Source organism: Rhopalosiphum padi, chromosome 3 (genome assembly GCF_020882245.1).
Source record: "Rhopalosiphum padi isolate XX-2018 chromosome 3, ASM2088224v1, whole genome shotgun sequence".
Taxonomy (NCBI): Eukaryota; Metazoa; Arthropoda; class Insecta; order Hemiptera; family Aphididae; genus Rhopalosiphum; species Rhopalosiphum padi.
In genome coordinates, this window is record NC_083599.1 from 47196806 (window position 1) to 47213395 (window position 16590).

General features: G+C 29.7%; 1 protein-coding gene and 1 non-coding gene across 2 annotated transcripts; both read right to left on the reverse strand.

Moving 5' to 3' along the window:
• Positions 1 to 3177: 3177 nt before the first annotated feature.
• LOC132928082 (5S ribosomal RNA) lies at positions 3178 to 3296 on the reverse strand. The gene has a single exon (XR_009661960.1). It is a non-coding gene; the product is annotated as a 5S ribosomal RNA (ribosomal RNA).
• A 3619-nt stretch (positions 3297 to 6915) lies between these two features.
• On the reverse strand, positions 6916 to 14700 carry LOC132924384 (protein lines-like). The gene is made up of 2 exons (XM_060988666.1): positions 14237 to 14700; positions 6916 to 11409 (listed from the first exon to the last, which is right to left on the reverse strand). Exon 2 carries the CDS (start codon positions 11384 to 11386, stop codon positions 9575 to 9577), a length of 1812 nt encoding a protein of 603 aa, XP_060844649.1. The 5' UTR covers positions 11387 to 11409; positions 14237 to 14700; the 3' UTR covers positions 6916 to 9574.
• Between the last annotated feature and the right edge of the window lie 1890 nt (positions 14701 to 16590).

Below are 16590 nucleotides of genomic sequence, written 5' to 3' on the forward strand. Positions count from 1 at the left end.
AATATAGTGTATTAACTACAAGTCAAAATAATCAGTTCTTTTTAATCAAAATATTTTAAAAACCCTAACAAAAATGTTCACAAAAATACTTATTTTGTATAATATGTAAGTAGTACGTTCCTATACTATTTGTTAAATATATATGTAGGTACTCAATATAATATTATATATTGTTGAAAAAAAATAATATTTTTAACAGTAAGAAATATACTAAGTATAGTATAGTTATTTAAACATATACAATTATAAGAAATAACAACACAATATTTATATATGTATAGTAGGTACTTACTGGTTGTATATGATTTGTAGAAATTTAGAAGATACTTAGATTTATCAAATAATATTTAAACTTAATAATATTTTTAATAAAATTGATCATGACTTCAGACTTATTTATATTATTATATATTATATAGTGTATACGTTATGTGTATAATAATACAAAGTGTCCGCGTTTCGCACTTTTAATGCTCGACCGTACAAAGTGACCTAAGTTGTCAATTCTCATTCTAGGGCATAATGCGTTTGGCCGAATTCTCATTTTACCCTTATAACAAAAACAATGTGTTTGGACGAGCTCCTCGCAGTGTTTGGGAGAGTATGATACGTTCAGATTTAACATTCGTCTACGGCGAATCTATCTCACCGGCACGATTCCCACCGCCGCGACCGACAAATGGATTATCTTTTCGTACCTATGAACAACCGTTGACAATATTTACTAAAATATAAAAGATAGAAATAAAATTATACAATAATATATGAAATCTATAGTGAATTTAATTTTAAAACAAAAATAATAATACATTACATTACATAAAAAAAAGTCAATTTTTAATCATACCAATGGAAGTCACGGAAATTCTCAAGTCTGTCAAAATGAGAGAAAAAATGGATTAATAAAATACTGTCCAGTGCCCAAACGAAATTCAATTATTACAAATTTGCCCAAATGCAAACATTGACACATTACATGCATGTATACATAAATAATATTAAATATAACTACATCAATATTACACAATTATATAATAATAAAAACAATGCAAATTATAAGCCTAACCTAACCTATTATATAGAAATTACAATCATATCTACATTAAAATAATTTTTAAACCATATATTGCAGTAAGCCAGTAAGTATATTATTACTTTAATAAAAAATATTAAATAATATTTAGTAATTTATATGAAGGGATTAAGGATTTACCAAACGACAAGCATAATTCACAAACATTTTTACCTTTAATGATACGAGTACATTTATTAAAATAAACAATAAAATACCACATTTTCAAACACGTAAATTATTATTTTAAACTTTTAACATTTGTATTGTCACTAGGTTCTCCTTCTATCAAATAAAATAAAACCAAATATTATAAAATATTGATCCTTAAGAATACTTACTTTAAGTATTGGAAGAAATTCATATTAAAATTATTGATAATATAATGTAATTGTTATTTGTTTAACATATTTGGATATTTAAAATTATATAGTACGATTACAAAACATTTGGTAATACGATTAAAATTATAAATATATTATTATACAATATACTTATGTACAATATATTTGTATAAGTATTATATTATTATACACACATGTTATGTATATAAATGTATACCTATATAAAAATGTTGTATCGTTTAGGAACCACTCACATATTTATTACCTGCCCATTGTGATGCGACTATAGGTAAGGTGTTTGGTATATAGTTTGGTACTGTACACCCTTTTCGTTTGCGATAAAATATAAGGTACGTAGGGAGGCAACTCTCACATAATACAGACCGTAGACAATATGTATAAAAATTATCGATCTTCTTGACTGTGGGAGGTAACTAGTGACTGTGCCCAATATTATTACATTTTACTATATACTTTACGCCGCACAACTGTAACAACTAACAACGTGTATAATTGTATTAGTAAATATGATTTATATAAATTTGAATGTTTTATGCTTCCCATTTGTTTTTCGTACAAAATATGTGATTACTGATTACTGATATTGAATACGGACCGCTTTAAATTTAAAAAAAGCGAAATTTAAACAGTATTTTTTTTTTTTCATAGTAAATAATTTAAGAACAAATTTTTATTATTGTCCTGCCCACGAACTCTTTTCAATTCGAGAATGTGGCCTGAGAGTCCAAAAAGGTTACCGACCACTGCAAGATTAGACACTATGCTAACTGTACTATATTATATAATATAATCAGACATAAAATATATTTAGTATTTGCCATTTAGTGTACAGTAAATGGCTCGGGTTCCCACGATTCGTGTGTATTTGATGAATAATTTGGGTATTTCATTAGCTCGTGTCGCATTACTGCAGATATTTCGCGGGAAGTTGGCGAATAACTAATTACGATTTTCGAATAGGTACCAAATACCGAAAATTCGTGTTTACAAATACTTAACTCTTTTCCTACTACATGGCGACTATCAACGAATATTGAATACTCTTCAAATAATCTAGTCGTGCTGGGAACTCGGCTTTTTATAGGTATTATGTAATAACAAAAAAAAAAATTGAGAAACGTATAAACACATAAACATTAAACATAGACATATTATTGTGTTTATTTCTATCTCGATTATCTTCAATAGGTGGAGATAATCATTTATAAAAAAAAAAAAACGAGAACGTATCAAATACTTCTGAGCGGATGCTGATGAGTGGATTCTTGTGAAACGTGTTTATTAATGCCGTCTTCTGCAGGAATAATAGTAGTTGACGTTGACAATTTACATGCTTATTTCATGGCATTTTTTTTTTTAAATAAAATGTCATTTATAATTAAATTCATTAACGATTAGCTGCATCATTTGTCGCTCGTGCCTAGTAGATATCAGTTTTCTTAAAAATATTCTTGATAAATATTTATTCATAAAAAAATAAACGTGGTACACGGTATTTTTTTCTTAATCACAGTCCATAGCCATTATATTAAAATAGTATATACTTTCTTAACAAAGGTTGCGCAACTACAACAGACAACAGTTATTCAAGCATTGACTATGTCTGATAAAAATATTTCACACCACTTTATTAAATCATTTCGTAAATCATAGTAAATGGTATATAAATGATTTACATACATAAAAATATTAAACATTGCTATTTAATGACTAGTCGTTTTAAAAAAAAAAACAAAAAGATGCCAACGGCACGTAGTGTTCCCAAGCGGTCACCCATCCAAGTACTAACTACGCCCGACGTTGCTTAACTTCAGTGATCGGACGAGAACTGGTGTATTCAACGTGGTATGGTCGTTGGCGAAGAGCTCGAGTTGTCGGACCACATTATATAATGATAATATGTCCTTCTTGTCTCCATCTTACAAATAAATAACATAGCAAATTTGATTTTAGTAAAATCCGATTTCGTATGTTATTCAGTTGTTGACTATTAATATCAGAATGAATTGACTTAAACTTTCAAAATAAAGATAGGTACGAATACGATCTGTGCGTTGGTTTTTTCGGTATTTTAATTTTTACGCTATACATGAAACATTACTAATTAGAATGTAATATTTTATATACGTACCTACTCTGTACTCATATCTCGTTTAAAAATTAAGATATCAAAATAAGCCAATGCTTAAGCACAGATAATGTTCATAACTTTGACAAGAGAACAACACAAAATCAGTCCTACTTAACGCAATTTATCCATGTTATATGTTTGTAAGACCGGGTCAATAATTGAGAGTTTTGCTGTCTTCCGACTCAGTTCAGTGTACCGTGTTCACCGAAAACATCCCGGAAAGAGTTGTACACGGCCACAGGTTGCGCTGCGGTCTCGTTCGTATTCATCTCATATTTTAATTTTTAACTCGTGTAATATAAAAACCATAATGAATATATATACCTAATGTTTTTCAATTTTTTGAAATATGTAATATTTTTAACCATGACCATACATTAAACATTTTGTAGCTTGTGAAATCACACATTCTTATATAATAACTCAAGCATATTAATATATTATATTATGTTATTAATTATTATTGCTATAATGCTATTGCGATATATCAATGTAGGTAGCCTATTATATTAATTAAGTTACAGTAGTTACACAACATCTAAGTCTCTAAGATTTATAAATAATTAAAATTAACAAATTTTTATGCTTATATTTTATTATCCCTGTATATATTACATATATTAACAAACCTAAACTATGTTTTCATTAATCGTAACACCTAATAATATGAGTCAGACTACTCAGACCATGATTTACCTAATTCAGTAATGCATAAATTCCAACGAGTCGTCCACCTTTAATAATGTACAGACGAGTGACAAAAAAACCGCGAAAGTCGGCGAGTCGCTCTGCTATATTTCAGTATTAGTAATAAATAATAACTAATAAGTTTTGACTGTTTCAAGTGTACCTTAGTTGAGGTACCAAAATTGCAACAAGCCCAATGCATAACATTTTTTATTTTAACTCCTAAGCCTTGACAATTTTACAAAACATTTTTCATAAATTGTAATTATTAGGTAAATATTTATGTACTAACTACGCCCGACATTGCATCTGTGATGATCGTATGAAAACCCCAGTGTATTCAATATGGTCGTTGGCGTTGTATACCTACTTTGTATTATATCACACCATTCACATTGCAATTTGCACACCAAAAATAATATATCATAGGTAGGTATCAATCACTTTATGTCTACATAGTGTGTACAGTTTTATTTTTTGTTTACAACTTACACCACCGCGTAGCCACTACGTGTAGGTTCGTGGCGTATAAATGTTAGTATATTATAGATTTTATATTCAATGAAGACTACAATATTAGGGAAATTAAATTAAATTAACTGAAAATTATGATTAAACAGTCACAGGTTGGCACTCGAGTCTCATCTGTTGATATAATGATATATTCCGCATAATAAGTAATACATATAACAATTTTCTATGTTTTTTGTTGGTTTTTTGGAAAATAAATATATGCCTACCAAATATTTTGAACCTCGAGTCACGACCGCCATGGCGTTAAATATTTTATAATAAATTTGTACTTGACATACTCCAGTCTCCATTGAGCGTTTGAGCGTCGGATATGTATAATAATCTATATAATATTATCTCAGTATCTCACACAACTCCATCAGCCAATAATCATCACATCGTATCGTAGATCATAAAGTAAATAGATTGCCTAATGATTTGTATGTAACTATATAGGCATTAAGCAGTAGTGACTAGTGAGTAGTGGTAGACGGTAGTATAATAATCAGTAGATACCTATATTAGCTATGTATATTGGCTATATTGTTACAACGATTTCATTAAGGGACTTCTCTACAAAATAGTATAGGTACAACACAAACACAATATGAGTACAGGAAATTGACTTCCCACACGAACTACAAAATAATATGTGACGTGCTATTTTTTGTTACGCCTCTGATGCCACCGAAAACTCCTTCGTCGGTAGATATTATAGTAAACAGTAAATACTAAATAGTGATAGTAATCCATAATGAACTATATTTACTGTTCACCGTTTCCTTCTAGATTCGCAAACTGTTTTATGTTTATGATTATGAATATAAGACAGTAACCCTCCCGGCCGTTGTGTTGCGGGATTTTCACTTTGTCGCCGTCAGTCGGAAAAAAAAACAATTAGGCACATACCTGCTGAACGAAAAAAAGTAATTTTCTAACGCTCTAACTGGCATCTAAAATTAAACCTTTGCTGCCGGCATGACAAAAATATAGACGTACACTTAAAATGTCTCGCAATTTGTTATCTACTTATAGATATATTATTATCTTCAGATATTTTTTACAATTTACACAAATATATATAATAGTATACTTAATAAAATAAAATAATATAATATATTGTATTAAACAAACATATTATTTCTTGTTTTTAATTATTCAGTAATAGAAATGTTTACTTCTAGACATTGAGTTTTGCATATTGGATTTGGTAGTGTGCATTAATTATGTGTTTCAAATTTTAAATTTTAAAGAATATTTTAAAATTAAAATACCTGAATATGAAATTTATTTTCATACAAATAATGATACTTAAGTATTGTATACTTACCCAATTATAAATTATACTTTGCCAATATACATTTGTGCATTCGCCAAATACCAATATTACGCATGCATATCCAATGTTCATGGATAAACCTAATTTAGTTAACGTACAAAATTCTTCAATAATTGTATTCCATAGGACCTAGTCTGACTTACCTGTTAATAAAAAGTTTATTGTCTGTCAATTTGCTACCATTATTAAATGCCTGTAAACTGCATACAAACAAATATTGCTTATATAACTACCTATGTTATTGTTGTATTCAATAGTTGGTAAAATTATATCTTATTTATAAATTGTTTAGGCTACTTATTATAGTTTAAAAATTTATTTTGTACTGGTTTAATTCTAATCAACCTAAAATTAGTTAGGAATGAACAACCATAAAGGATTAAAAGAAAATAAGTAGATTTAATAAAGAATTAGAAGTTTATTGTCCTAGATAAACTAATTTAACTCAGTTTATATATTTATAACGATTATATTCTTCTGAATAGATTGTGTATAAATACAATTTTTTTTTTCATAATTATTACCTAATTTACTTATTTTGTTTTTCAGGAATTAAACAAATTTAAAAAAAGTTATGTTTAAATTCAAAATATAAAACAATTTTTTTTTTTTTTTAATAATTACTGTTACTTACCCGGTGATTTTGTAAAAAGAAACCCATAATAATGATCATTACAAGTACTTTACATTTGGTTTCATATTAATAAATACCTCTTACCTATACATAAGACATAAGACCCTGCACAAATTATTTTTTTAAATAATAATAAATATATATACCTATAGGTAAAAAAAGAATTCATTAGAATTTATAAAAAAAAAATGTTTATTTCACATTTTGATTCAAATTACAACATAATTCACTATTAATTACCTTATTTGATTATACAAAGTATGTTTTTATACGAGATTAATATTACATAATACATTTCAATTTTACATTTTTATAGACATCTAAAATTATTTATTTAAGTAAAGGTCATATTCAATAAAAATTGTTTTTTAACATATAGTAATGAATAGATTTACAAAATAATACATAAATAAATTAACAAATAAATAAACTAATAGAAATACATTTTTTTTTTTTTTAATTAGGAATATTTTGTATGAGAAATTGCATATATAATATGCAGTAATCTCAGACTAAAAACCTCAGCATTATACCAATATGTGAATATTAATTTATTCTACCTATTAAATGGCAATTTATATTAAAAATCACAAACCAATTATTATCTATTGAACAAGGTTACTGGATCCTAAAAAATAGTAATATTGTAGTTCAGAGATACCCAAACTGTGCATGAAACGACTGGTTGAGTGTATTTTTTTTAATTGTAGCATATGTGAAGAAAGTAGGAAAAAATTTAACATGAGATTATTTGTTTAAGTAGTAACACTCAGCTTGAAGGGTAAAAACATTGATTTTTTCTACATAATTATTATTTAATTTGTAATCTAATATAATTGAATTATTTATAATACATACAATTATAAATAATTAAATATCAAACGTTAGAATATTATTTTTTTATGTTCTTAATAATTCAAGAACCATCAAAATGTTATGAAGACAATAGACAATGGGGTGAATAAGTTTGAATACCTCTGCTGTATATAATATCACTTACCTACCTAATATTATATTAATTTTATTGTTTTAATAATATGGGCAAGTAAAATTTAAAACTTAAGTTTTAAATGATTAGAACTTAACTACATGTGGTTCATATTGAAAACAAAAATGTATTTCTCTTAGATATAAATTGATGCATGGTAACGATAATAAGTAACTAAGGGCTCACAACATGGAAATTTATTAATAGTGCCAATTAAAAACAAATTAGATCCTAAATATTAAAATAAGTTATACGAGTTACATACCTATAAAAATACAGTATTGTTTTGTTTTATATTTTTATATTATTAATACTATAATCTATATTATTCTATTTGTTATTAATATAAATAAGTTTTTAGTGTAATATGTCTTGATATAAAATTTCAGTAACAACTAATAATTTCATTTGGTTTGTTGTCTTTGGGTCATCATAAATGGTGGACACATCGACTATCACATATTGGTATAATTTACAAACTTTAAATACTAAAACATTATACATACATACATAATACTTTTATATAAATATATATATATGTATAAATATTGATTTGTAATTACTATAAAGAATACAAAGAAAAAAAGAAAAGAAAAAGAAAAAAATAGAATAATAGTTTAAAACAGATTTAAAAAGAAGTTTAATAAACAGATAATTCTTTAAAGTTAATTAATAAAACTTTAAAACCAAATCGTTTTACACATCATTAATAAGTACAATTCAATATAATAACCTAAATTTAAATGTATCCTAACCATAGGAAGTAAAATTAGATTGGATAAGTACCTAGTAAAATTATAAAAACAAAGAATAAAACAAGGAAAGACTACAATTTTTTAAGTATGGAATTAGTGGATTTAACTAGAAAAATATATATAATAAATAGACTATGCAATAAAGTTCTCTTAGATGGCAACTTGGGCTAAAATTCTTATTCATAAATACAAGCTAATTAAATTATATAGTTCCTATGTATCAGTCTTTATGTTAACATATTACTTTTTACTATAAAAATAAATAATTTAAATACCACATTAAAACAGAAGACCTAACATACCTAAATATTAATTATTTTAATTCACAACAGTTTACAAATATATTTAGCAATATATTATATTCTATAAAATATAAAATGAAACAATCAATAATTGAAAAAAATTATCTACTTACATTAAACTATATAAAACATTTAGTAACAATAATTAATTACATTTACAATTTAATATTAAAATACTCTTGTCTAAATCTAATGCATATGTTCTGGGTCACATTTAATGAATCAATAGTAAGTCCTTTAAAAATAATTAAATGGCCTGAAATTGTCCGTTAAATTTAATTCGACTATTAATTAATCAATTTTTCATACAACCTGACAATAGAGTATTAAAATTTTGACTGCGGTATGGTTTAACCTGAGCGATTCGCTTATACTGAATATTTTTTGTAATAATAGTAGTAAGTATAATAAAAATATAAAAATACCCGGTATCTCAAACTACCGTGAATTAAACAATTTCTGTGCAGTGGCATAAGAACAAATAGCTTGTCGTATGCTGGTATTATTGGGAGAGTTCAGAAAGTAATACGGGTTGTCGACGATGTGTCGACACCCGCCGAATAGAACAGGTGCGATATGTCGCAGTCAAAGTGTTAAATATAAAATTGGAAACAAACAGCTTATAGACATTGTATTTTTATAGACTTAACCTATAGTTCCTTAATCTAATTTAGAATTTGGTACATAAAACTTTAAATTAGGAAAATAAAACTTTTATTGAATAAAAAATGGTTACTTAAATATCAAAAATATATTTATAAAATAAAAAACATAGTAATAAGGGTCATTTAAATGTTTATTACAGCTATACCCGAATACAAATCATTACATTTAACTAACAACCTTAATACTGGATTAAGATTGTAAGGAGTTAAATTATTTTTAATGAGTTGATCAAGACTTGTCTGTAAGCCCATCAATGTAGCCATTGTGCTTTGCAGTTTTGTATCACAACAAAGACAAAACTCTGACCACCTATTGCAAATGAATTTCAACATTCGCATAATATACAACAGAAAACTAGTGTCACTACCCAACAATAAATCTAATAACAATTCATTTAAATCATTATTATAAGATGATGTTTGTAGGAATTCAACTAAACTAGCAGTGGGATTTAGCACTTGACGTAACATCGGTAAAGAGTTACGACGATAACATAATACCAGTGAAATATCAAGGGTACAAACCATACTCTCAATAAGTACATCGTTGCGATCAGAAAATAACTGTACAATCCACTGTGCAATTGGAGTTTCGGGTAGATAAGACATACACTTCTTAACACATGTGTCAAGCTTCCGTAAAACTTCATTGACACTACTTTCAATTATTGCCATCTCAGCATCTATTTCTTCAGAATCTTCCGATTCATCAGACGAAGAATCACTGGATGATGATTCATTTTTTGTTTCCTTGATGATTGTAGCCACTGCTTTTAAAATTAATAAGACTGTGTCTTGTAATAATTTTTTATCTCCTTCATCTTCTTCTCCTCCTCCAAATTCTCCAGGACCTTTTCTAAACGGCATGTTATTCAACATATTTTTAGTTTTGACAACCTTGACCAATTCTCTAGCTAACATACAAGGTTCTTCTTGCATGGTACCTTGTACAGCCAATGTAGTAGTGTAACACAAACTTTCATTGAAAAGATTAATAATATTCTTCCAAACTACTGGTTGGACTTTTGGCCGCCTCAAAAGAATAAGCATTTGTCCTAAATCTGCATAAAAGTATTTAATGTTCATAACATTCAGATTAGTTTTAATAGAAACCATGGATGTCCATAACTTGATAAATTCTATAATAGCAATATGACCCATTTTATGATCGAATTGCTCATTATTAAGATCTGTACAGTGGTCAAAAGATGACATATACCTAATAAATTTCAATACTATCATTTGCCATTGAGTTTGTAAAACTTCAATAACTTTAGTTTTAACTAGGCTTATTCCGAATTCATCGTCCATCTCAATTTCATCATCTTCAAAAATAACTTTTCTGCTAACACAATTTTCAGGCATCTTGATATTTTTTTCATTATCATTCATTAGTGAATCTCTCCAACATAATACACGTTTAAAAACTGCTATAACAGGACATAAAGTTTCCGGAGATCGACGAAGAAATAAATCTGTCAACTCCTCCACCCATACATTGTCTATTTTATTTTGCGAACACACAAATATTTCTGCTAAAGCATTACTTGCTGCATATGATATGTAAGGATCTGTTCGTGTAAGTAAAGATACAACTTCGTTTACTATACCTGTTTTATTAGAAATCAAGTAATTGCTTAACCGCTCAACACTAGTACATATAGTGCCTTCTGATTGTTGTTTGAGAGCAATGTCACAAGTTAATCGAGCTGAACTTAAAAAATTTAAAAGCCGTTCTTTACTCCAACTACTAACATTCGAGACCCTAAAAACTTCTTTTAGCATGCATGTTTCGGGTAATTGACACAGACAATGCTTTGTCAAGTTTAAACTAATTGTATCAACGTTTAAATCTACCAAACGATATTCACTGTCATTAAGTTTCTGCTTCTTAGCAAGTGGCAATGTTTTGTTCATAGTTTCTTGTTCTTCCATACTCCCAAAAACAGCTCGAAAATCTATAACAGAAAAATAATTCAATAAAATTAATATTTGTACCCAAATATAATAAAGATTCAATAGTAGACACCTAAGAATAATGATATTTCTTAGTAAATGTATAGAGAAATAATTGTATCTGTGTGAGGTGTATTATACCATTAGCGGCATTACCTACAAAAGCAAATACTATATTTTTTATTTTTTAGCTCATCAATCATTTTTTGTTTACTTATCAATTATTATTAACTAAATGTGAAAAACTTTAATATTTTAAACTCATATAAATGTATTACTGATATTTCAGTATTAACCAATAGAAATAGTACTTTTTTACTAGCTTAATAAAGACATTAATGTAAGCAAATGCAATATAACATTTGTTTTTTATTAATATAATGCTATAAATTTTAAAATGTTCATCAAATGTTTTTGGATCCAAGTCTGCTGCAAATTTATTTATTGAATTTAAATTAAGATATACACATAATCTTTATAGCAATTTTTTTTTATAGAACAATAGAATTTAAGAAAAAAATAGTTATAACTGTTGTAAAAATAGTACTAAAATTAAAGTCTCTATGAAAATCTAGAATATTATCAAGATTAGCTAATTTAAAAGTAGACAAGCCAATAAATTAAAAAAAAAATTTAATTAAATTAATTTTTTTAAATATATTCAGGTATTTGTATAATAAACATGGAATATAAGTTGTAATACAAAGGAATATTTAATTATAAAAACTTGAATAGGTTGCCTTTAAAAACAAAAAATTTATATGGTAATTAGTGTGTTCCATTTTTTTTTAAATAAAATAAGCTGTTAAATTAGTATGATAATTCTATTGAATTCTATTAACATTAAAAAAATTATACTTTATATTAGGTAGATATAAAATTAATGTAAAAATACCAAGGTGGATTTAAAAAAATATACATAATTATAAAAATATACTTTAAAATGGCATTTGATATACTTAAAATCAAATAATAAATTTGCCTTGAAATGATCACAAATTATGTTATTATCATAAGATAATCTAAAATGTATGGATAGTACTTAAATTTTAACTTTCTAGACAGAAAGGTAGGTTCTTAAACCTAAATACATTTTTAAAATTTGTTTTCATTATAAAATGTATGATCTTAACTGTAAATTGTAATCAATTGTAATTTATGTATATCTAGTTTAATTAGACTGGGTATTAATAGTAATAACTAAATTATATCTTATATTATGTAATTTAATACAACTTATTTATTTTTTTCATGGTGTTATAGTTGTTATATTTAATATTTAAAATTGTATATAATATTAAATAAATAATAGGTATCAATTGTATTTTAATAAAAATAATTCTGGTCCAATTATAATACATTTGACACAACAAATCCTACTCTCTGAACTGAAGCTGCTTTCAAATTACTTCATAATATAGTACCTATATGGTCACTTTTTTAGATGTAAGATAAAAATGTCTTTATTAAAAAACAACAGGATATATATACATTCCAGTTTTGTTATTGATTATTAATTGGGGAAATAATCTACTAGACTGGTAATTTCTATTCATATTATTATAAATCAGAAAATTATCATACTAATTTGACATATCTAAGTAAATTATTCTACCTATTAATTCTTAGAGTTGAGAACTAGAAGACAACCCTATGATTAGATTTTAATGACCATAACACAATAACTCTATTTTAATCTATAAACATTATATTAGTAACAGTGAAAAAAAATTAATATATATATATATAACAAAATGTTGGTATTTGCCTAAGTGAAAGTTAAATATATAGGACTCATTCAAATGAGAAAACATATCATGTGTCAAATTATTAACAAATCAATATTTAAAGAACACAAATTTTTGAAGTTACTAGAAAGGTACCTATAAAATGTTTTGTGGTAATATTTTACTTGGTACCTAGCCTAAATACCTGCATATGTGTAAGCATAAAATACATCTACTAACAACTAATCTACATTTAAATACTATTTAGTATCACAAATTATGATTATGTACCTACTCCTCAATTTAATGGAAAAAATATAAAAAATATAAGAATTAAAATATTTCATGTTTGATAAGTATTAAGTGAATTATAATTAGGAATATTTAATTTTAATAATTAAAAACCTACCTAATTTAAAATATTTTCAGAAAAACATTTACTTTTTTAAATCACCTAAATATTTATTTAGCTTTTCAAATTTGTTTTAAACATCAAAAACATTTTAGATTCTAATTTTTGAATTTTGAATTGATGGGACAATGGAATTTTGTGCTCTAGTTAAAGCTCTGGTAGCCAAAAACTAGAGCCACTCTCCAAACTTTTACAAATAATACACTGCAATCCCCTAGCTTAGTAGCTTGATAAACTAAATTATGGATAGTGACGGACGTGTAGAGAAATAATATAATCATTGGCAATGCTCAATCAATGTGTTAGTGCCAAAACGGATGAAAAAAAAAAAAAATAAAAATAAAAGTAGGTAGAGGTACCTATTCAACAAGTTGCAGCATAGTGAAAAAAGGACGGTCGAACGAAACGATTTGAAAAATAATTGGAGAGAGCGCAGGGGCGGAGGAGAGGAGTGAGAGCGCGCGCAAAGTTCTCTTGGCGCGCGCGCGCCGAAAGTTCAAAATGGGTCGACCGGTGGCCGTCTGCGGATTGCAGCCGTGGCCATATTGTACGGCTGCCGGTGTTACGCCGTAGGAATACCGGTCCGGCACAACGCAACCATTTGCCGCGTCGGCCGTCCGTACCCGTAACGCCCGTTACCCGTACGTCGTACAAGACGAGATTAAAATAGGAAACTGTGCGGACACTCACCCAAAAGCCGTCGTCACGAAATCGTCCGTGGGGGAGGCGGCATTGTGATCGTCGCGCTTTCCGCCCGTCGTCGTCGTCGTCCTCTTCGGCGGCGGCGGCGGAGGCGGAGGCGGCGTCTGCGGTCCGGCGAACAGCACACGCGGCCGTGGCAGCTCACGGCGGGCCCGTCGTCGTACACACGGACGTCGCATGCACGGCAATCGTCCGGACAGGGCCCCTCAGCCGCGATACATCGCGACCGTCTGACGGGGCGGCGGTCGGGGGCGCGCGCACGCGCGTTATCGCTCTGGTATTTATCACGCGGGTCGGACGCTGCGATAAGACGTGATACAGGAAGAATTTGATTTCAACCCGTTCGCGTACGTAATGTACGAGCGTGAAGCGGCGGCGACGGCGGCGGCAGCGACGTGCGACTGTGCGACGTCGACGGTTGCCGACGTTGTTCGTGACTGCCGCGCGGCCCGACGGATTGGCGGAAACGCGCGGCGCGCACCCGACGGTGGCGCGGCGGTGGCGGCGGCGGCGGCGTAGCTTATGGGAATAATTGAAGGCCTTCGTCGGCGGGCGGTCGCGCGGTACGACCGGTCGGCGGGCGAGTGGTGGGGGAAGCGGCCGTCATATTACATTATACACGTATACACGCGAGCCGCGAACGCAAAGAATATTATCATTATTATTACTATTACTATTATTATCGTGTAACATACGTATATATATATATATAATGATATTATACCATATAGCCGCGGCCGCGTCGGAATAACCGTGTCGCCCGGCGGCACGACCGCTGCAGTGTTGCCAATCGCGTTCGGCGGCCACACGATATACTATATGACGATGATAATATATAATTTTACAGCACAAGCGAGCGCGCGGCATACCGAGCGGACGACGACGCGACTTGTCGGCCGTTGCTCGCTCGCCTCGGTGCCGCCGCCGGCCGACACGACCGTCGACGGCGGGCTACCGGAATTTCGACAAAACTGCCAACGTGACGACGACCGCCGGTCGGTTCTCTCGCCGCGTCCCGTTCCTCGGAAAGCTTCGCTATACGCCGTCGGAATAAAATGTACCGGACCAGTAACCGTTTTTATGTATTATGTATAGTAGTACATAATACACGTCGACGGTTGCGTTTCGAACTTTGGTGTGTTCCAAAGCTTTTCGATAACTCTTTTCCTCCCGTTTTCGTGATTTCGTTACCCAAACGTGTTTGTGTGTTTGTTTCAGACACGGTTAAGGCGAACTTAAGTGTATAGTATAATCGTTAGGATGTGTAATGAAATTTAAACCTCGTGTTCTGTTCGAAATCCCAATGTTATTCTTGCTTCTAAATCGAATATCAATCAAACAGGTATCCAGTTACCTGACTCGCGATGGGGTAAAAACGTCTACAAAAACACCTTTGAAGGTCTTCCCTTTGTGCTCGTTCGAGTCGTTCGTAACTCGTATCCGTCATGCTTGCATTATGTTTCGTTTCTTTTCGGAATTGGTCAATTTTAAAAATAAAAACCTACCCGCTCAAACGAAAAAAAAAAAATAGGTACCCACATCAATAAATCTAAACCGCAGCGAGCGCATAAACCGTCGTACGATTAGTCTGACCTTGCGTGAAATACCTTTATTGTTACGTCTTGTAAAAGTTTCAAATACCTACCTATACAAATGGCGGGCGAGTGGGCGACGATGGTGCTTAAAATTTTTCAAATTGCGTAGGTACTGTTCCGCCACATATGCATATAACAATATTATGTATAATATAATACATAGTAGGGTTTAACTCATTTACTCATCGTGCTATTCAAACAAATAGGTACTTCAATCTTTGTTTAAAATACAAACTCTTGTGTATATAAGTAAATATCGTGTGATACCTAATATACATGTAGGTAAATATCAATTGATATCTGTTCGTGTAAGTAAATATCAAATAACAACAACTACCTTATTGAAGCAATTCTTAATATTATATTGGTGTAGGTTTTTTTTTTTAATAAGTAAACAAAATATTTTGACTCCATGTCAGCATAATCGTACAATATATATATATATATATGCACATATCATTATATCCATTTACCATTGATACTACACAATTTTGGTACCAAAATAATAAATTGCAATGTTCACGATTTTCGACCATATCAAATTCATTAACAATGTCATTTCTGCAGCAGTTATTGCGCTAAACAATATTTTTGTGCCAGGCGCGGGATAGGAGAGAATTTTATGGAGTATAGGTAATACCTACTATACTGAAGAGATTTACATTTCAACAATAAAATGTGAAAAATTACAATAAAACGCAGATATTATAAACATAAATTAGTTTCACTTCAAGGTTTATACCTTTT

Bases quoted from the DNA above. Each gene is read 5' to 3' on its own strand.
- LOC132924384 (XM_060988666.1), bottom strand. From the start codon at position 11,386: ATGGAAGAACAAGAAACTATGAACAAAACATTGCCACTTGCTAAGAAG.